The sequence below is a fragment of the Vicugna pacos genome, chromosome 8 (assembly GCF_048564905.1).
Source record: "Vicugna pacos chromosome 8, VicPac4, whole genome shotgun sequence".
Classification (NCBI taxonomy): domain Eukaryota; kingdom Metazoa; phylum Chordata; class Mammalia; order Artiodactyla; family Camelidae; genus Vicugna; species Vicugna pacos.
Genome location: NC_132994.1, coordinates 65,209,657 through 65,232,895, shown reverse-complemented (window position 1 = coordinate 65,232,895; position 23,239 = coordinate 65,209,657). Strand labels below are relative to the sequence as shown.

The 23,239-nt window shown below is 42.0% G+C and overlaps 1 protein-coding gene across 2 annotated transcripts in view; it reads right to left on the bottom strand.

Annotated features, from left to right (window-relative positions):
- Positions 1-23,239, bottom strand: part of MTHFD1L (methylenetetrahydrofolate dehydrogenase (NADP+ dependent) 1 like) — a 167,516-nt gene that overhangs the window by 133,617 nt on the left and 10,660 nt on the right. For both annotated transcript variants that reach the window (XR_012075078.1, XM_031679956.2), the window contains exons 5-10: positions 22,924-23,048; positions 21,581-21,681; positions 20,483-20,619; positions 7,315-7,426; positions 2,343-2,431; positions 730-827 (exon numbers count right to left, since the gene is read on the bottom strand). Coding sequence is in view for 1 of the 2 variants with exons in the window: in XM_031679956.2 (XP_031535816.2) it covers positions 730-827; positions 2,343-2,431; positions 7,315-7,426; positions 20,483-20,619; positions 21,581-21,681; positions 22,924-23,048 (662 nt within the window). In the remaining variant the exon portion in view is untranslated. The remainder of the gene's footprint in view (positions 1-729; positions 828-2,342; positions 2,432-7,314; positions 7,427-20,482; positions 20,620-21,580; positions 21,682-22,923; positions 23,049-23,239) is intronic.

The window sequence follows — 23,239 nt, the reverse complement described above, 5'->3', positions numbered from 1 at the left end:
GTGGCCGGCAGGGATTCATCATGAGGCTGGAAAACTCATTCATCTGGCTCAGATATCTTATCTAACAAATTATTCTCAAATCACATGCTGAGACTACGTCTGTAGTTTGTACTTTCAAATTTACACAGAGAAAATCTGTAGCTTACACTTCATTAAGCATCACTCTGAAGAAAATATCCATCTGGACCCTCCCAGCGTCCTGTCAGATAGCAAATATCACCATGCTCTGAAGAAAGCTGAACTCTACTCCCACAGGGAATGGCATTTGGTTTGGTCACTCATTTATCCCCAGCGGGGACACCTACAAGGCCCTTAAGACCAAGCTGACATGGGTGTCGGGCCCTTCTAACGCTGAAAAGCATATTTCATAGTATTACATTACTGTATTTTGTAAATCTGTAAGACGTTATCTTATGGGCCGCTGAGAAGAAAGAATATTGCCATCAAACACAGGATAGATACATCATTGATAATAAGGTGCATCTTGATTTCAGAAATTAAAAAACCTACATCTTAGAATTGATAGAATATGGTAAACGTGTTTACTATCATTTCGTTTTAGAGGAAGTAAATGATAGAAAAAATAGTGCAGCAACTTGATGAGAGAAAATTATCCACCATCGGCACCATAACTCATAGGAATGAATTGTGGCCCCATCCGATGGATAACTCTGGGTATCTAAGGCACTTTGGTGAGCTGACGACAGGATAAATAAACCACCCAGATACCTTGGTACAGGGGACAGGGGCTGAAGTTTCAAGCAGTGAAGTCTCCACCTACTGTCCTGCTGCTCTCGGAGCCACCTCCTCCCGCTCCCGACCACGTTCTTCAGGAGGGACAGAAAGGAAAACACGTTAGAGAAGTAAAAGGCGATGGGTTACGTATCTAAACTATGAAAATATCATTCATGGATATTTTGTCATGAAAAGGAGTAAAAATGGCACAATAATCCAAGGGAGTAAGAGGAATAATCTTATCCACCTGTAATTTAAAGGTGCAGGCTTCTTTTTGGAAAAAAAAGATATATATGAGCTCTAAGCCCTGTTATATGAATATTCATTACTGGCATCAAGTACATGGATTTAAATTATAGAATGGGTTCTTCACCTCAGAAAAGATACAATGAAGGAAATATGAGAATGTACGAAGGATTAGCTGGTATGCCCAGCTTCCAAAGTTTGCAACACCACTGCAACCATAGTCCTTCTACAGTTGATATAACAGAACAAGCAAATTGAATTATTAAATAGTGATTTTATACACACACACACACACACACACATATCTAGAAATAAAAATTTTAGTTGAAATGTAACACGATCCTTACAGAAATGCACCACATCCCCTTTTGAAGTAAAAACTTTTGTGCATTGCATGTATTAAGAAAGAAATGAACTAAAACCTGTTTCGGTTTAATTCTATTATGGCAGGAAATCAGGCTCAGGCTTCTGTACTGCCACTTAATGCCTCTGCTGGACGTCACCATCTCTGCAGCCTGCAGTGCCAGAGAATGCACAGCTTATGTGCAGAGCCAGAGACCTAGGGCTTTAGGTCACACAGTGGTGGTTTCAAAAGATGTCCACAAACTCTTTAATACGCCTGTGTTCAAGACGTGAGCCCAGTTCCCTTGAACTCACATTCATATTAGTGGCTCACTTTTAGCAAAGAGGAGAAAACGAAGGGTGTGACTCTAGAAACTAGGTCATAAAACCTACTGCAGCTTCTCCCTTGCTCTGTCCTTTGATCTCACATTCTGGAGGAAGTCAGCTGCCACACCGTGAGCAGCCCCATAAAGAAATCTACATGATGTGGAACTAAGGCATCCTGCAATAGCCAGTGAGGAATTAAACGCCACATGCCAAGAGCCATGTGGGTGTGCCATCTTGGAAGCAGCTCCACTGGCCCCAGTCAAGCCTTCAGATGACTACAGCCCCAGCCCACATCTTTGATTTCAACCACACGAGACACTCTGAGCCACAACCATCCAGCTAAGATGCTCCCCAATCACCAACCCACAGAAACAGTGAGATAATAAACATCTGTCATTTTAAGTTGCTAAATCTGCGGGTAATTTATTATACAGCAATAGATAGCTAACAGCAGACCCTGATTTGGGTCCCTGCTCCACACACGTCCTGTGACCAAACTTAATTTTTCTCGTCTCTTCTGTCAAATGGGAATAATATCTTATGGGATTGTGGTGGAAATTAAATGACATTATGGGTGTAATGTAAAAAGGGTTCAACACTGTCACCTAAATGGAAAACACTTGCAAAATGTTAGCAGGTATTCAACAAAGCTCCAAACTCAAAAAATTCTCTAATAGCCGTGTCAGACACACCTGAATCCGCAGGGCTGCAGCAAGGAGACTCACATCTTCTGCGATGAGACCACTCCCAAGGACACCAGGGGAACCGCACCCAAGCTTCCCTGGAAAAAAATTTGAGGAGGAAAAAAAAACAGAGACTATCAGCATATTGGCATTTATAACCAATTTTGCTCCTTGCAAATAGCCAGGATGTTGAATCATGTTCTCATTTGCAACCAAGGAAGTTAGGATGTCACAGCACAGCTACAGGTAGGTCCCGGCACAGCCTTGGGGCTCTCAGTTGGGCCACGAACTGGCCTGAAATCACGCCTCTACCTCTTACTAGCGGTTGTGACTTTGGGCCTGGTAGGTAATGTCGGTCAACCTTGCAGAGTTTTGTGAGAACTGAATGTGATATGGGATGTAAGGTGCTGGGCCCATAGTGTGTATATTTAAACAACATACAAATTGAAAGCAGTTTCACTTATGAAAGCAAAGCACAAACAGGGAGACCAAAACACCCATAGGATAAGCCCAGCCAAAGTGCTGCATGAAAGATCAGGCTTTCTTGGACAATTTTTTAAATCCCTGTCATAAAAGTGATAGAATCAATTTTCCATCAAAACTGAGAAGTTGTATTTTAGGATATTAATTTTGAGGATTACCTGGATTTCAAAATCAAGAAGCATTTACAAGTCTACTTTGGTTGGCATTTAGGAAGTTTATGAAAAGTAAACACACATATAAAATGCTTTAGCTCGTTTCATCCCTTAGAGAAAAGAAACACTGCTAATGGTAACCTTTTTGAAGTAAAAAACTATTTTCTTCCTTTTTGGACCACTCTAATTTTAAGCTATCCATTTTGCTGACAGTCCTTTGCAAGAAAGAGCTTGGAACATTTAAGAGTAAGTGTTTTGTGATGTTCTATTATCAAACGTATTAAGGCTGTTGGAAAATCATATCCCTGAGGTACTGTTTAAAGATTAGCAATATTTCAGCTTTATAAATCATATTTAGGCAAAAACCAAGTCTAGAGACTGAGAGAGATTTGCTGTTTCGCTTGAACCCCTAGAGATCTGATCTAAAGTCTTGTACAACCAAGACGGAAGAAAAATTCTTCTCTCGTTCCGATCTCTATCTTTAAATGATGGAGAAATAAGAAAAAGTGCCACTGAGGAGCTGGTATCAATTTATAAATGCATATTTCCAGAATGCAATCACCAATACCCGTGTGAATGAAGACTATTTCACCCACAGAATTGCACAGTAATTAATTTCTCCCATAATCTCAGCCGTTGCCTTGAATAAAATAGAACATGACTAAAATCAACAAAGACACTCAAACACAACACAAAAGGCTCATACACTCATTTTCTAAACTTTAGAGGAATCTTGTAGCAACCAATATTTCTCTTTTTAAAGAAAGTAATTTGAATTTCAGCAATGCTTTTAGTGTTTTCTTTTCCTGCTGCTATGTTCCAACCAATAAAATTCAGTGTAAATTTTTTATGGAAAAAAAATCTAAGATGGTTATCTCAAGGTGACTGGGTCAGAAGTTAATTATTTCCTTTTCTCTTCCATATTTCAAAGATTTTCCCATCATACTGTCACTGTAGTGCTTTTGTAGTAGGAACTCATGCAATCTTAAAATGGAATTGAAAACTTCTGCATCTGGAGAAATCAAAGCAATTAAGCTGGTAACTCAGAGAATCAGAAATACATTCTTAATAGATTTCATGGCTAAGGAGAATCAAAAAGGAAATCATTACCTCACCCCCCACCCCCCTCACCACAGCCCCGCCTATGTAGAAGCAGGGCCCCACCCAAAGGGTTGTCTACACTCAGTCTGTGAGTCCAGCCGGGCTCCCATCCCAAACCAAATGGATCTTTTCACTTCCCACTAAACACTCCCCACTAACTCACAGTTCCTTCCTCCAGGGACAAGTCAGTGAATCACTTTAAATGATGGCCTTTCATTTTAATTTTTCTTATAATAACCAAACTTTCCACAATAAGAAAATTCAAGGCTAAAGCGTTATAATACTGTCCTTGGAAGTCAGAACAGCCTGTCTCTGACAGGAGCTGTTTTGAGACCACCTGGGGAATTTTAGCAACTTTGATTAGCATGAGCCCTGGGTTGCAGCCCAGGGCTTCCCCCCAACTCCACACTATAGAATTATGTTTGCTTCAAATGATGCTATGAACTACTCTGACTTATAGAGTTGTTGTTTGGATACTGTTCTCTGGGCCAAAGACATTAGACCAGTTTCTCCTTTGTCCCATTTGGTACATCAGAAAATAAGACTTAATATTAGGGTACAAAGTGATTTTACATAGGATGTATCTTGCCCTTTAGCAAGCAGAGCATTACAAAATCACAGTCTGCTGCTTTCATTTGAAATAATTTTTAAAAAAATAAAATTATTCTTACAGCTAGAAAACTGAAGACTGCTATGTCCCTGTTTTCAATCTAAACATTCGACTCATGCCACAGAAGAGTGAACAGATCCAACAAGTTAGGTCTAATTGTTTTCCGAGCACAGCTTCTGGGATATCAGCCATCACGAAAATCTCTCTGGGGATTAGGTATTCAATAAAATGCCTCTATAGAATTACCTCATCATAAATCACCATATCCCATCTATTTTTATAAGGGGGAGGGGGACCTTGGACCATTAAGATGAATATGAAAATTTCATTATAAAGCCCTGCCTTCACCCAATCATAAGTATATTGAAAATTCTTTTCCTCAAGTTTAAATAAAAGCAACTTTTCTTTTAATAATGCTTGAAAAAGTCATTTGTTTAAAATGGAAAATTACATACAAAAGAGAGGAAAAAGGCCTTTCTCCAGTTTACTCATAGATTAAATTTTCATAGTAATCAAATTTGCTAAAATTTAAATTTTGTTGAGAAATGTAATACTATTATAAACAGTATCAACTAGAAAATGTTTGTCCATTTAATCTGCGAAGCATTTTTCATCTTTGCCTTTGCCCTGTCAGCCCTGTTTTTAATTGGGAGACAAGTTCAAGGAAATGTCTCTAAATCTGCAACTAACTTAAAACTGCAATTAATCAGAGTACAATTCTGAGTCCATGTTTATTCATTCATTCATTCACCACTCAGTATTTACTGAGCCCTTCCCACGGGTCAAGTGCTATCCTGGGCACTGAGCATTCGAAAATCAATAAAACTACTACTACTGGACCAGATTAAATTAAAAATAAACTAACTGCAATCAGTCTACGCACATAATCATTAAATCAAAACATAACACTTGGTCTAAACATATGTCAACTTCCATATTATCATAGGACTCGGAGGCATTCCAAACGGACATTGAAGTAGACTCTCCAATCTCCATTAAGGATTGTGCCAAAACTGTCCTAAACATATAAACTTTAATTAAAAAATACAAGAAGTAAACATCATAGCAAGGAAGCATTCATTAAAATAACAATAATAAAGTCGTAAGTGACTTTCGCAATCTAACTAGGATTCTAAGCAGAGAAGCAAATCTGGAGTGCATGTCCATCATTTGTGGGTTAGGCACTGGGTTTTTTTCAGGAAAAAAGTTATAACCAGAAATTGCATATATTTAGTGCATGCCTCCTATTTGCTAAGAAGAGCCATTAATTTCATATTCACACATATTGTACCTCTAACTGCTTCATCTGTGCGCTCATCTGTGAGCTGAGTACCTGAGCATTCTGAGAAATTCCTGAGCATCTTCCCTTCAAACCACCCCAACCCATCTCGTGTCCTTCAGCCCCAAGGGGTTTTTAATCTGACTGGTCAATTCTGGGAGGAGCTACATTTCCTAGAGAGGAAGGTGCATGACTTCTCTTTTTGAAGAAACATTTATATGAATTTCCATAACACTTTTAGTATATATCTTTTCTCTCTAATATATTCCAATAAAATTAAGTTTAATAATTTTTTATTGGAAAAATGTAAAATAGTTAATTCAAGGTGACTGGATCAGAAGTTATATTTATTTTCTTCTTGATACTCTTCTGTATTTCACTCTGTGTTACAGGGCTGTCTAAGTTTCAAGATCTACCTCTACTCATTTTGGCCCAAGTTCTGATCAGCTTTGGGGGAAAAACCACTGTCCTCCAGGCCTGCTCAGCACAGCCCCCACTGCCCGGCCCCCAGGCTGAAATTTGGAGACCGCAGGTAACAAGGAAGGAGTGTTCTCTGCCCACTCCGCCACATGTCACTCAGGGACTTGAGGGAGTGGGCTGGGTGTGGTCCAAAGCTTCCTTAGCCTGAGTGTCTTTCTGTGAATGAGAGAAGGGTGTCGCTGCTAGGCCAGCTCCTACTGGCCCCTTGGCTGCATGCCCTGGTGCAGGCACAGCTCCAGCTACCCCGATGTGGTCCAGGGCATGCCTGGATCCCTTGGCGAATACCATTGGTATTAGTGCCCATCCTAAGACCTTCTTTGTTTCTAACGGTGACTTTCACACTGAAGTGACTTTGGGTCTCCCCCCAGGGGAGTGCTTGAGGGGTCACTGCAAAGGGGAATTACAGACACAGGAGGGCCGGTGTCCATTCCCAACCCTCCCAGCACTGTGCTTTCATCTGCTTTTACATGTTGAGGTTCAGTGAAGATTTCTCTGGAGAAAGGATTCTGTTGTTTTTGAAAGACTTGAAAACTACTATTTCTAGTTTAACTCACATGTATACAAATTACCTACATTAGGTCACAATCGACCTAACTGCTCGATGCTAGAGGCCAGCAGGGGGATGTTTTGATGTGGGAGGAGGAGGAGGAGGCTACTGTAGTTGGCATCCTGGCTTCTTCTTCTTGCCCGACAATGTGGTTCGAAAGTCATGTAACTCAAAAGACACATCAACATTCTCAGTTTCCTATTCTGTGTACGTATGTTGACAGCAACCAACGTTTCAGGAACATACTCTCTTCTGAATAAGGTTCATCTTTCTCATAACAATCTTACCTATTTTTATCAGCAGTCTGGCACCAATTTTAAGACATTTACCTGACAGAAAGTCATGGGAACAATTGAGAACAGTAGTTCCTGGTTGGATCCAAGAAAGAGAAATCTCTTCCGGCTTGGGTGAGCCTAAGACCACAATGTCAGCCTCATGCAGCTAGAAAGAAAAAGAAAAATGGCACACAGGTTTTAAATTGTAGCATAAAGACATGAAGATCAACGTCAAATGACTTCAATGTAACAGACAGGAATCGCCATTCCAGAGTTCAGTTCCACACTGGTGCCATGGACAAAATCACGTAACTAATTTACTGATGTAGCTCATAGTAGTACCAACAGATGTGATCATCATATTCTAGAAAGGAAGGAAAAGAAGGCTTTAAAAATTTCTTTTGGGTAATCATTTCAGCACATATATTATGTGTAGTGTTATGCTGACATGTTTTCACCACTAACTGCAACACCAAGAAAACATGGGGCCCAGGAAACCGCACAGACGGGAGGAGGAGACTGCCAGGCGCGTGGGGAGGGTGGCACCCTGACATGTGCACCAGCTTAGGAGGGAAACAGGGGTTGTTGCTGGGAAGCCACTTGAAGATCTGACCAATGCAGGGGGACTTCCGGCCTCACAACTGCACAATCAAAATCAGACCCATATGGAACTTTTACCAGATCCAGGGAAGGATTTTCAAGAGCTGGAGAAAGAATTTCATTTTCTGTGAGGCCCTGGTTAGTCAAAAAAAAATTTTTTTTAAAGAAAAAGGGAAGAATACAACCACTACTACAAAACACATTCATTGTGTCTGTCCTGTTTGTATCGTGACAACAGAGCGCTGGAGGAAGACATCTGCTGGGACAGTTACATGGAGAAGTAGGGTCAGAGGCTGGTTCTGGCCTCAACCAAAGAACAACCACCCGTCCCAGTACCAACTAAGCAACCGATGACTTCAAATGGACCCATACGAGGAGGGACGGAGATGAAGAAGGAATCATCTGAGACTGCAGGGAAAACAGTGACAACTGTGCATGTCAGCTCACAAATATGTGAAGTTGGTGTCACTGTACCCATTTAACAGACAAGTAAACTGAGGCTTGGGGAGTGTTAAGTAGCTCCATGGTATGTGCTGTCTCCCCTAGCAGACCTAGTTTTGGAATCCTTGATACTCTGAGGTAGAAAGAGAGGGAAGCCAACCGCCCTGTGCTCTCCAGTGCTGATGGCCCCTCCCTCAGTGCTGCTTCCACAGACTTAATGCCCTGCAACTGACTGCAGACTCTGTAGAATCAAACAGACAGGAACGGAAGACAAAACACAAAAACATGCCCACGGCCACTACCCCTGCTGGTTCACCCAACCACCCGATGGCCCAGTAAGTGAACCATCTCCACCGGTCCTGTCCCCTCTCAGCTCGGACAGGCCGACTGCTTGCTAAAGATCACGGGGAAGAGCCAGGCCAGTTCCTCAACCCTGTTGGGCAGGAGGCTGCATTTGGCTAAGGTCTCAGGAATCTTGGGAACAAAAAAGCCAAGGTCTAGAGCAGCTCCAAGGTCCCCCGACAGAGGAGGAGCACAGGGACAACTTCAACAAACGTCTTTTCAAAGAGCTGATAAAGCCAACTCTTACAGGTTAGCATCCCAGAAACACCTGATCAATGTGTTTGATTGATCATGCCATAGGGAAAGGCCATTCACTGAGTGACGCCAAGGAGCCCACTGGGGCTGGCTGCTTTCAGAACAGCCCTTATAATGAAGGAACAGGAACACTGAAATGGTGCCTCGGAGCATCAACTATAGGAATCACACTCAAAAAGAAGAGTTCTCCGCTGGGAAAACCACTTTTTTCCTGCCCAAGCGACCCTGTGAACCTGAATCAAGAAATTTACAATCAATTTGCCAGCAATCTAAGGCATTACCACCACACAGAACTGAAGACTTTGGGGTGATGTTGTATTTAGACTTTGAGGGTGACGTTGTATTTAGGGGGAAAATGTGTTCTTGTGGAAAGAGCTTTTTAAACATCTGATGAGAAAACGTATCTCCCCTCTTACCTATACCACTGCAGACACTCAACCACAGCAAGACTAGAGAGGAAGCCAAACATTTAATGCCAGTTTCAAGTGTGATCAGTGGATAAGAAATGCCATTTGGCTTCATTTCCACGTTTGACGGTGGCAAAAACAGAACATGTAAAAAGCAGCTATAAAGGAAGTTAATGTGCACAAGACTGCAATGCTCATTTTGGGAAAAGCCAAGGACCACAGGTTCACTCAAGTCCCCCCAGAGCACTCAGTTTCCTACATGTGGTATCTTCAGTACAACCTGTTCTTTTCATTACCTATAAATCTCGGAAATCTCACTCCGACCCCTTAACTCCGTACCTAGACTCCACTCTAAAGCAGGCTGCGCTCATAAGCAACATGGGATGGGGGGAAAGGGGGACGGCTGATCCCACAGAGAAAAGACAAAAATCTCCTCCCTTAGCAATGATCGCATCGGAGATGCTAACTGTTTCTGGAAAGGGAAAGTGCTAGATGCTCAAACCAGGAAATAACCCCGGGAGGCCCAGGCAAGGGTTTAATGAGCTAAGATTCAAGGAGAATTATCGTCTCACTGGCTGTTTCTACTTTCTTCCTCCCTAATGGGAAGGACCCTGGCCAAAGCCTGGCTTGAAACTTTACCTCATAACAAAATATTGCCTTCTCTGCTGAGACTTGAGTAGAAGCAGCTTACAGAGAACCGCCCACTCCCCAGGCGGAAGACCAAATGGTAAAACAATCGCAAGACACAGATATGCAGGCATTTAACGTGGAGCATGTGGGAGAGTTTAGATTCCATGAAAACTATTTTTCTCCAAGTCACTGATTTCCAAGGGGGGTGGGGTGGGGACAAGTGTCAGAATATGAAGAGAGGGGGAGACAGAGGACAGATATGACTTGCAAAGTTATAAGGAACATCATAGCTCTGTACTGAGCAAATGAAACAAGCATTTTAAAATTAAAACTACAGAAAGGATAGCCCCACCCTCCCGGCTAGAAGACAGAGCTTAGCTTCTGCTATCAGCGGTTTTGGAAGGGCATACGTGAGAATCTCGGGTATGAGACAGATGTCTGTACATACAGAAAGCTGGGGTGGATTTAAGAAAAGGTTTGGAGATATGTTCTGAAGAATTGTGATTAAATTACCAGAGACCTTTAAAACCTGCTTCTACAGCCTTCAAATGTTAGCAGCGCAGCTCAGGAAACAGTGTTCAAAATGAAGAACGTTGCTTTAAGAAAATCAACAACAGGTGCTTTCCCCAGCAAAGACAGGCTTCTAAAATTACGGTCACTGAAGAGAATAAAACAGACCCAGGATTCCTTAGTGAATATACTCTTTCATCTGCCGTCTTCCAGGTGCCAGTTGGCGCAGACAATGAGGATGCAGAGGATCTGAATATGAAAATCCCTGCCTTAAAAAAAAAAAAACAAACCCTTCCTACAAGATTTTAGAGCTGGGATCTTCAGGATGAAGGGGTAAGACACACCACTGGGCTATGGAAAAGAAACAAACATTTGATTTCTACTTATTTTGCTCACACAGTTCGTAAAGTACTTAAACATTCTGCTAGGATTTAACATCGGCTCAGGCCCTGTGACACTGGGCAGCTGTCACACACAGTAAGCACAGGAGTCCTGAGGGTGGGAGCCAGGGGGAGAGGTGGCCCTGCCGTGGTTCTTTCGCTTTCAATGAACTGGGACACTTTGTGGTTACTGTGAGGTGGATTCAGTGGCTTTAGCGATCACACTGCATTCCAGAGAAAAGTCTTCCCTGTGCTCTGTAATGACAGGGAGCGTCTGTGAAATATGTGGCATGGAGGCCCCTTGGCTCCCCTATGACAAAGTCCCAAAAAGAGGGAGGTTTTTTTTGTTCTTTTTTTTTATGAAATGTCACTTTCTTTCAATAAATGCCAGATTCCCGAATTGGCTAGTCTTTTCTTGGTAATAGACAAGTGGCTGTCAGACCAGGCTACTCCGGTTGCCCTCACACCATCAGACGTGTTTTAGAAAGATTACTCTGGATGCTGGATTGAAAGGGGTCCGAGGGGCTGAGAGGGAAAGCACGACACGGCCACAGGCAGAGGACACAGCTGGTCGGAAGCTGGATGCGTGGAACAGGGTGGTCAGGGAGAATGGGGACACAGGCTGGGATTTGTCAGCATCGTAAATGCGGTTAAAACCGGAAGCTTGGATAAGACCTCTAAGGGAAACAGGCAGAATGGGAGGGAAAAGGTGTTTAAGTGTAGCCCTAGGGAGCACTCATCTTAAATGAAAAGAGAAAAGGAATAAATGACAGGGCTTAGGCGTGGCCCAGAGGCAGGAAAGGAGGACCAGTGTCTTCAAGCAGGCTAAGGAGTAAGGGTGTGCTCCGTCTATTTCAATGATGCCCAATGGCTAAGCAAGCTAAAGGCAGAAAACTCCATTTCTGGCAATTAGGAATTCATCAGTGACTGCATTATAGAAACGGGCATTGGCAACCATGCCTGGTAAATTCTGACCCTTTGAGTTGAGCGTGTTTCCTGCATATGGAGACTTCACTGAGGCAGAGTTTTCCCTGAGCAGAGTTCCTGTTTATCCATTCATTATTCAAACCTAGAACATCTAACTTTTTATTTGGATTCACTGAATTTTTACCATAGGATCACTGCTTTGTACCTATGGACCAATATCCACATTTTCCCGCAATAGTAAGCAACCTATCAAATGAAATATTAAAATAACATGAAAATACTCTAAAATTAGGATGTCAAACCATCTTCATTCAGATGCTGAAATACTCTGACAAGACAGGAGGACAGTCTCAGCCAAAGGCACTTCCCCAGCTTCTGCCGAGCAACTGATCTCCTCCTGGAGAACTTTTTTTCTTTCAGGACTTGCCTTTGTTTATTTTTCCCACTCTCACCTATGATCAGCAGAACACTATTGGTTAATAAAATTAAGACCCATTTCATAAATCAGAATGACTACAAGCCAAACGGATAATTTGGGATTATGATTACAGCACTTATCTACCAAATTCCCCCCCAAAGGATAACAAATGACCTTCCTTTTTCTACAAAGTTCACCTCTTACTTCATCATTCCGTGTATTCACTGCTCAGCGTGTAAAAGAATTTCAAAGATAGCTGTGTCCAAAACGATAGAAAAGACAGCCAATCCCTCTTCAGGTTGACTTGATTCTCACCTAAATCATGACAGACGATAAAAGGAAAATGCAACCTCAAATCCAGTGATGGACACGCCTTGAATGATTCATCGAGAATAAATAATTCCCTTTCTCACACCCTAGGACGGAATAAAATTATAAAGTAGGGCTGAGGGAGAGTACCTGTGTGTGAGTGTGTGTCTATGTGTGTGTGTACATGTGGTGAGAGGCAACCTAACATCACAAAGACTCAGAACCATGTAGCACAAAAACGAGGAAAAGACCAGGTTATGGTTCCCAGAGCCACACGCAGCAAGCCACACTTCAGAGGCAGGACAAGCTCGTGATTGATGGTTATGCTATGTTTAGGTTAATGGAAATTGATGCGGCTGTGGGAAGAGGCTTTGAAAATGAAATCTTACACAAATGTACGATGCTTTACTGTTACAGATCATGTTAAGACCTACCAATTAGAGTATTCTAATCCTACACCCTTAGAAAGCACTTACACTGGAAAAGATGGGGTAAAAGATGAAGCCAGGCTCTGCTGATGCTGCAGGCAGGCAACTAGGGACGACCTGGGGGTGGCCTGGAGGTGACGTCACTGGCCTGTTCTCTGCAGGACCAACCTGAGTCGTTCCCCTGTTGCACAAAACACACGAACCATCTAAGACTTCACACGGCCCCCTCTGGATCTCATGCTCATCTGTTTCAATAGAGTCTCTCACAGATCCTTTTCTCAGCACTACTAAATATAAATGGCCTGATTTGGGGGCTTTAAAAAAAAGTTCTATTCGCCTTTCACCTCCTTTTCTAGTGTTAGTAAGTAACACAATGACCAGGCAGAAGCAAGAATGAAAAGAAAGGGAGCGGACATCCAGCGGCATTTTCAGTCCATGAATGTTGAAAAATCTGTCCAGGAAACTCAGAGACCTGTATTACCCAGGTTACCTAATCACACGTTACGGAGTAACCTTGGTTTTTGCCTGGCACAGGATCTGTGGTGCCCCAGGGTCGGTGGTATCTTCTCCACTGACCTATAAAAGGGCGGGGGAGTGGGGGTGGGGGGGGTACCCGTATCAATGACGCTGTCCTGCGTGTCCACACGTCTGAACAGGGTGCCCCCAACCCTGCCCTCTCAACAGGGTGGACACCATTTCTTCGAAATAATGAGCCTGGAGGGTTGGTGACAAGCCCAAGGCCTCAGGGAAGAAACGGTTTCCTTCTCTTAAGAGGATGTCTGGGGGATTAGTAACTGTGGGAAGTGATAACTAAAAACTGGTCCTGGCCACCTGCCTCTCCAAGGACTGGATCCCGTTGGCACCTGCCATCTACCCCTGCTTGGATTACATCACAGGCCGCCCCAGCCACTGACCTCCAACACTCCCTGAAAGGGGTCAGGGTGGAGATCGGGAATGAGGCGCTCTGCGCTCTGGGAAAGCTGGCAGAACAGGCCTTCAGAGAGCTAGATATTTTCAGGAGAAGATTTTATGAGCCCCAATTCTTGCGTCTCCTCATATCTAGAAAAGAATCAAAATCATTAACGGTGACATCTGCCCCTCGTGACCAGCAGCAGCCTCTGCCTAAACGTGTGCCGGACTGTACGTCCCCCCTCCACTGAAATCATATATAACACTGAGTTCTCCCCCTGCCTCTGGGGAACAGTTTCTCAGGTCTTTCTGAGGTGCTATCTCCTGGGCTATAGTCCTCATTTTGCCCCCAAATAAAACTTAACCCACAACTGTCACGTTGTGTGATGTTATTTCAGTAGACAGAAGGAACCAATAGTGAACTCAACACAAGCCTGATGTCCTGGGCCTTGGTCCCTCTGACGGTCCCCATCCAAGCTGTTGGGTAGTTTTGAGTTTGGAAGATTAGACTTTACAGGTACTTTTAAAGACTGGATTTTGTGATTATCTGGAGTAAGAGCTGACACGGGATAGTGGCTAAAAATACTGACTGTACTGCCACTTCTGTCATTTTTAAATTATAGATATTTGCAAAGTCTCTTTACTTCTCTGTGACTCAGTTTCCTCATCTGTGAAATGGGAAGAGTGAGAGTCCTGCCTAATAGGATGGCTGCAGAATCAACGAGACAACACAAGTAAGGGAGAGTCCTGGTTCACAGTAAACACGCACTCAATGAAGGTTAGCTGTCATTACTGCCATTATGAGGTTGCTGGTTTAAGTGTAGCTTCTCTGGTCAAAAAGAATTCTCATGCTCATCAGAAACTCTGAAGGCCAGAAGACAGTGGGATGACATATTTAAAGTGCTGGAAGGAAAAACATCTGCCAACTAAGAACTCTATATCCAGCAAAACTGCACTTCAAAAAAAAAAAAGGGTGAAATGAATACATTCACATATTAGCAAAAGTAGGAGTTCATTACTGTTAGCCTTGCTCTGCAAGAAATGCAAAAGGAGTTCTCTGGCTGAAGTGAAAAAACACTAGTCAGTCACTCCAAACCATGTGAAGAAATAAAGATCTCCAGAAAAGCCAGTATTATTGTACTTTTGGTTTGTAACTGCATTTTAAATTTCCTACAGGATTTAAAAGACAAAGCATTAAAAGTTACAAATATAAAAAAAGAGAAGAAAAATCATGTAATTTATTAATCTAGTCCAGTTTAAAAACTAGGGTTCCCCCCACCCACTAATCTTTGCAAAAGATTACTTCTGCAATATTTCATATGTATAATACAAATATACTTAGAATGGTGCAGTTCACTTTTAAAAACCTTTCATAGGCCTTGCCATGTACTGAAGTTAAACTGGAGTGACTCTGTGATAATCCAGTTTAATCCAACAAATGGCCTCATTTCATCCTTCAAGTGTGAAAGACCTATATTTCTCCTTCTTTTGTTAGTACTAGTTTTGACAGTTTCCATACTCAGGAGGAGAAACAAGACCCTCTGAGAAAAACAAAGTAAAATGGTTCTCTTATTTCTGGGTTCTTTCTTATACACGCAGCTAGGACTGACCCGATTCGTCACAGCTGGAGGCCGTTTCGCCATCATCCTCCAGCTGTGTCCAGCCGCAGATTCGGAAGAGGCTTTCCAGGCAGCAGAGCGGGGTGTGAGCACAGCCCCGAGGTGCCTGTCAACCTCTCTTCCTCGGAGAGGGGTACCACTCTGCCCCATCAATACTAAATGCACAACATTTGCTTTTGGCAGCAGGGTGGACTCACAGGGGTGAGGAAGAGGACATCTCCAAATCTAGGCCAATTCTCAGGAGGCAGAAGGCTCTGTTCCCTCCCACACAGGGTGTCATTCCACGCAAGGGGCCTGGGGAGCTGACTGAGGGGCCTACGATTGGGCAGAGGAAGGATGCCTTCGCTCTACCCCAAAACATCACACCCAGAGTTTGGCTTACTCGCAGCTGACGCTCCACAGCGTGCGGCTACTTTGGACAAATATCCAATCTCCCCCTCCCCTCACGTAAATGCAAAATGCATCTCAGAGCCCAGGAGTGATGCTCCGAAACAAAGCAGGAAACTTGCTCTTAATTTTCAATGATACACTCGGAGGGGCATAAACTGTAAAGCTACCACACACAGAAGTCTACTGTTTTCTGAAAAGGCCATTCTCAACTCCTCATTTTTGGGCCCCACGGAGATTTCATTGTAATCAGTATCCGAACACTATCCTTAGATTAGAGCAGGCTGACAGAGAAGGGATCCGTTTCTACCTAACTAATCTGATGCAACTAATCCTCAAAATTGTAGGAAGGAATACTATTCCTGGAAGGAGTGACTGCTAAACCAGGAATCCCCAGCAGAGATAAATGGAGCGGCTAGTGAGTAACAGGAATCAGGGAAGGAAGAGGTCCACAGACATGGTGAGCCAGCACTAGCCAAAGCTCGGCACCCCCTCTCTCTGGGACACTGTCTCTTAGTTTTGCTCTGGTTTGGTTCCCTCAGCCTCCACATTTTGCTGAGTGACCCTATAGAGTGACTCTCTTCCTCCCTGCAGCCATGTGTACCAAGCTTACAGTAAGGAACCCTGGGTCCCCCTATTTTATTATCTCCTACAATGTGACTGACCCACCAGCCTTTCTATTTCCACATCGAGGATCAGCTGCACATCTGTGTGGTGAAACCTGCCAGTGTCCTTCCTGACTCACCACCAACAGCAGCCAAGCTACTAATGGGGATGTTGACAGGTGCCAAGTGGTGTGTGAAGCAAACGTACATGACTACTGGATTCTCGCAGCAGTGCCAGGAGGTAGACGTATCATGACCCCCGTTCCACACATGAGGACACAGGCACAGAGAAGTTAAACAATAGCTAAGGCTCCAATCCGGAGCTGTTTGCACCAAAGCCTATGTTTTACTGTTTCCGAGGACACAGATGTTGCTGACTCCAAATCTTCCAAGGGAGTTCCTGCTGGTTGCAGCAGGCTGCAACTGCTTCCAAGTCATCACAAACCTGAAAGGCTACACTTTCAGGAGGCAGTAGACAGGACTCTAGTGTTCCAGCCACCCACCCTGGCCCCCAAACCCCTCACCATCTCCTTGGTTTTGAAAATCTCCAACCAGATGGCCAGCAGGGGGACTTGTTCTGCGTCAGGTACAAACAAGCATGTAAGAAATGCTTTTCAAAGATAATGTCCTTTGACCTAATAGTCATGATCCTTTGCTTGCTCTTTTCATTCCGACACTTAGCATTGCTGATCATGAGAAGCTAAATAGGCCATATTCTTAAAATGCACTGTTCAGATGCACTTAAAATGCACTATTATCTTCAAATGCATGTTGATAGAATTAGAACACAAAAATCCCAATCTGTTATTAAACGTATACTTTTGATTTTTTTCAAAAAAACATTTTCTAGGTGACTTTAATTTTTTAAATTTTTAGGGGGAAAGGTAATTAGGTTTATTGTTTTGGTAGGCGGTACTGGGGATTGAACCCAGGACCTTGTGCACGCTAACCACGTGCTCTACCACTTGAGCTATACCCTTTCCCCTTCAACGTTTTTCACAGTGAAGGTTTTCCAAGGGTGTGACAAGGGTGGACACAGCCTATCCTGGTCTGGAGCGCCAGGAAGCTAACCCACGCCGCAGTGTTCTTTGCACCACATTAACTGCCATCACCGTTGTTCGTTGTCTGCAGAGGGCCCACTGAGCCTCTGAAATGAGCGCAGCAATGGCCTGTGTTTTAGAAATATAGGACAAGTAAAAAGTAAAATGTCAGGCAGAAGCGTGGAGGCATACCAGTGGGAGGTAAGCGCTGGCTGCCGGCACAAAAACATAGAAAGCTACAGGCTTTACTCTGTGATGTGAGGGAAGCCTGCAGCGTGTGAACAGGAGGCCAGGTAGACGGGGCCAACACAAGAGGCCACATGAACTTTAAAGACAAATATGAGGAGCCCAGAATCTTTCTTTCCCTATTTTCGGCTATAAACACGAAGCAATAAAAAGAGTGAAAGTTGACAGCCTCTCAGATTCACAGTGGTGCCGCTCTGAGTACCAAGGACTTAAGAAAAAAACGTGGGCAGGGTCTGCTATTAAAGAGAACCTTCTTAGATATGCGGAAATCACAGTGTTACCCAGTTTCTAGATTCTCTAGAGAGAAGCCATGCAATGGCTCTCAAAGTTAAAATGCGCTTTATCCTACAGAGTCAAGGTGATTTATTTCCACAATAAATAAGTACTTTGAAAGATGTCTTTGTTTTTCAAAATACAGATACAACTAACAAAAGTATCGTAACAGCTGTGAAAACATTCAACTGCCAATGAAGGCATTTTTCTCTTTTTCGCCACAGCTGTTCAGTTCAGGGCGAGGTGTACTATCCTCTCGCACTAAGCTTCCAAATTAAAAATTCTGGGCTCTCAAGCACAGAACATTGCCCTTGAATTTTCTGGTATAGGCTGCCACCATGTGGTGGTCACTAAAAAAGCACATAGGTTTGAGTTTAATTGCAAGACCACTTTCCTGGGCTATTTTGAAACAAGAGAGAATTATGTAAATCAGATCCACCTGCCACTCAAACATTACAAATCTGTCAAGACGCCTGCCTCCCCTGGGCAGGACTACAACTTGCTGGTTTCTATTCTCACGCTGCAGCGTGAGGAAGATGTATTTTTAGATTTTAGCAATTTATTGTACTTAATGCAATTTTTAAAATTTTTATTTCATTTATTTTTGTTTGTTTTGGGGGAGGAGTTATTTATTTATTTATTTATTTATTTAGGATGGCGGTACTGGCAAATGAACCCAGGACCTCATGCATGCTAAGCATGCACTCTACCACTGAACTATACGCTACCGCCCTGTACTTAATGCAATTTTAATTTAACTTCGCTTTAGTGGACATTTGTGAAAATTGTCGATTTTTGAAATTAAAAACTTTATTAACTATTTCAGACATGAAAATGGAAAAGACTACAATTACAACCCCACCTATTGCCCAGTTTAAGAACAGGCATGACCAACATGAGTGAAGGTCCCCTAGCCTCCTCTCCCCAGCTACATCCACATCTTTGTCTCTTCATGGCTTTCCGGATTTGGCCTACAGTTCCCATTCATTTCTTTATACTTCTACTTTAATATGTCAGGATTTTGGTTCAAATTTATAGGCTAATTTGGGGAGAATTAGTATCTTTAAAATACTGAGTCTTCTTATCAATGAATATGGTATCTACTTTTAACTGGGTCTTAATGATGTTCATCAAAATTACATAATTTCTTTCAAAAGGTCAGAAGTAACTTTTGTTAAATACATTCCTAGGTGCCTTATATTCTCATTACGACTGTGAATTGTATTTCTTTAAAAATTGATTTTCTAACTGTGGGGGTGGCGTTTAGAAATGCAATTCGTTTCTGCATGTTGATCTTATATCCAAGATCCGAGCTGAACTCTTAGTATTTCTGGTATTTTAATAGGTTTTCTGGGGGCTTTTTGTGTAGTCATACTATCCACGATTGTGGACAGTTTGGTGTCTTCCTTTCCAATCATTATAAATTTTCTCCCTTTCTTTCTTCACATTACTGCATTGTCTAGGAATTCCCATATAACTGATTAGGATTACTGATAACAGGCCCCCTTGGCTTTCCTAATAAAAAAAATGTTTCAATTATTTCACTATTAAATGAGATACTCTAAATTTTTACACGTTTTTATCTGGGTAAGGAAGTCCTTTAAAATCCTAGTCTAAGAGGCTTTTCAAGAAAAAAAATCATGATGAATATTAGATTTTATCTAATGACTTTTCTGCATCTATGGTGACAATACAGGTTTTAATCTGATAATGTGGTGAATTACATTAATAGATTTGAACAGACTTTAATGTTAAACCACCCTTGCAATCCTATGATAACCCCAACCTGGTGCTGGATTTGCTTTTCCATTTTGCTACTGGTTATATCACCTATGTTCATAGGTGAAATTGGCCCATAATTAAATGGAAATTGTCCTTTAGCATCTTGTCGTTGGCTGCTTTGGGCACTCCTAGAATGAGTCAGAAGATGTTCCGTCTCTTTCTGTTCTCCAGAGAAAACAGATCTGTTCTCTGACTGTGGTAACTCATTTATAAAACCACTTGTTTGCCTTTTTTGTTTGCTTGTTTGCTAGGTAGACTGATTCAGTGTCTTCAGTATATATGACTATTCGGTTTTACTTGAATCCATTTTGTAAGTTATATTTTCTCGGAAAGTTTTCGTTTCACACGATTTTTGAATTTATCAGCATAAACATGTTCAGTCTCCTTTTTAAAAACTAATTTTTGTTTCTGTGGTTATGTCCTCTTGTTCATTTCTAACATTGCTGGCCTTCTCTTTCTGTCTTAATTATTTTGGCTAGTGGTGTGTCTATTTTACTAGATTTTTTTCCGAGAATCAACTTCTGGCTTTCTTGATAATCTCTCTTTATATTTGTTTTCCATTTCACTCATCTCTGCTCTTTTATTCCCATCCTTTGAGATTTTCTGTTGTTCTTTCTCTAACCTCTTATGTTAAGCGCTTAGCCTGTGCATTTCTCGTCCTCCTTTCCCAATACAAGCACTGAAGGACATGTTCCCAACATGACAGATTCTTACCCTGCTTTGAAGCTGAGGTGTCTTCCACTGGGAGCTCATCGTCATGGACCCTCTTCTCTGGAACAGGCATTGTAGGCTGGCTTCCAAAGACCCATGGGCTCCTGTTACCAAGACCTTCTTTCCATCTAAGTTGACACCTACCCACCAAATTGAAATCCAGTATTATAAGCAAAACTTCAAAGTCTCCCTCCCATTAAAACTTGGCCCTCTGAGCAACAAACCTACAATGGCTCTAAGTCATAATTTCTTTCTCTGCAAATTTTATGGTAGGGTGACCAGAATCATCACGCTAAGTATCCGAAAGATGGAAAAACACTGTCTTTCCTGTGGATTTTCTCAGAGATTTGAGCTTAATGGCTAATGTCCTAAAGGTATATCTTCAAAGTTAATCTTCTAATAGAATTTCGGCATGTATTTTGGAATTTTTGTTTAATCGCTGCATGTTTGGGTGTAGGGGAGGAGTGTCTGTCTTCTTTTCACTCAAGCTGGTATGAAGAAAAATTTAGTTAGCTGAATTTCTATGTGCTCAGCCAGAAAATCCTTAAATATATGAAACTAATCATTTACTCATTAAAGTTGGTAACTGAGAAAAAGAAATGATTCATTTCTGTGTCACTGACATAAAAGTCCAAGGTCAAGGGGAGAAAAATGGAAACTAAATACTGATTTTACTGAAAGAGAGGGTGCTCACTGATAAATCTCAACCTAGGTTTCTAGACCCTAAACCATATCTAACAGCTCCTTCATTTAAGTCTTCAATATAACTCTTATTTAGGGCTACGTATTGACAGATTTGAGAAGTTGAAACTTGAAACACTTTTCATCGTGGTTATTTTGAGTGTTTCATGACAGAAGCTAAGAAAATGCTTAATACAGGTTAATCATTCATCTTTACCAATTTTTCTTTAAAATTGTAATATATTAAATCCTATTAGAAAAGTTTGGCATAGTGTCTCTTAAAAGATGAGAAAAATAAAGCTGACATTGAATGTCACTTCCATTTTTCAATAAGAATCTTCTGGAAACAAATCCTTATTAAAAACTCATGTAAACACCAAAAAATAGCAAAACAGCAACATTTCTGAAGGAGCATCATACCTGACTTTTCAAGAAGTTCAATTACAGCTGTGGCCACAGGTGAAACAAAACACTCATGGGCATCCCCACGTACCAACTTCCCCAGGTTTACATCCGTTACTCTGAATCCAAAAACAAGGGAACAGGTTAGTCAAAACTTAGCCAAGACTCACTCATCTGTACGTCACATGTATTAATCCCAAATAACAGCCAAATCAATACTTGACAGACAGGATATACTCCATAATTAAACATAAATTAAAGCGTGAGCAGGAATAGAGGCCATTAGCTTCAGGCAACTCCAACATGGCCCCTATGAGTCAGAATGACCTCGAATGTTCTGGTTCTGCCTGTACAGCAGGATCGCAGCTCAGGCCACGCAGGGCTTCACTGTACAACTCCAGGGAGCACCGTTCAATGGGCTCCATGGAATGGTGCCCCTAAAAGCGTGCAGCACCATGGACCCGCAGCCAAACCCACTTTACTCTGAATAAATCTACGTCTCCATCATATCAAAATCCAGAACCAATTCTAGAAATCTGGGGTGACCCAGCAAGACTTGGATTCAAGGTCGGACCCCCACTTGACATCAGTACTTATCTCCTTAGGAAATCAAGGGGAAAAATGAGTGACCATGTGCTTTCAATGCCTTCTGCGTTCTTCCTTATTCAAATCCAGGACAAAACAGTCCATAGCTCTCCAGCTTAAACTGATGGTCCCGATACAGGTTAGTAACAAAATGCAGATACTCGGAAAAGTTTTCATCATTCTCTTTTTTTATGAAAGATCTGAAACTCCCCCTCGATACCTTGAGGCTCTGGATGTTCTCTGATTGGTTAGAGCTCCTTCTCCCTTTGTGGTGTGACCGCTAGAGGATCAAGGATTTTCACGACAAATTTTCCACCTGTGTTTGAGACTACCCTAAGTCTGAGTCACAACAGAAGGCTAGGATAATGGAAGAACCTGGATGTTTCAGTGAGGTGGTGGCCTGGAACTAAGGCAGAATATGCTACTGCTGGTGAACCAGGTCCCTATTTTTTTCTCTAGTCTAATAGAATTATCAAGGAAAAGCTATTAGAAGACAGCTGGCCAAGGACTCTGTACATCAGATAGGAAATTATCAAATGAATATGATTTGACTATTTCCAATATGGCACCCAAACACTACAAAAAGGCAAGTGATTTCCCAAACATGTACTTTCTTAAACAGAATTAACAGACCCTCAAACTCCTGAAATACTTCAAATGATTTCTTTCAGGTCTTAATTACTGACATCATTGAAAGAGCAGAGCTAAAAGAAAAATTCACAGTAGAAAAACGTGTTTGCAATAAGAGTTGATTGTTTTCTTTTATCTGTTCTCACCCATCCACATCTTTTTCTGGTTTCAAGGCATTAAGGATTTTGTTGCTAAATGAGGCCTCGGAGATCTGAAGGGCAAGGCCATGGACTCTGGTGTCTTCATTAATCTTCAGGATTTCATCTATAATCTAACGAGAAAAAACTAAAGTCAGTTTTGCAGAAATAAGACCCAACAAAAGACACTTTACATAAAAAAATAGGTTCATTAAAATGCGTCTGAGTTTCTTCTTTTCCCCTTGTTGAAGACCTGGTGTACAGCAGAATGAAGGTCTATGTTCCCTTTTTACCACGTTTATAAAAGCTTGGCTGAATTTTTTAT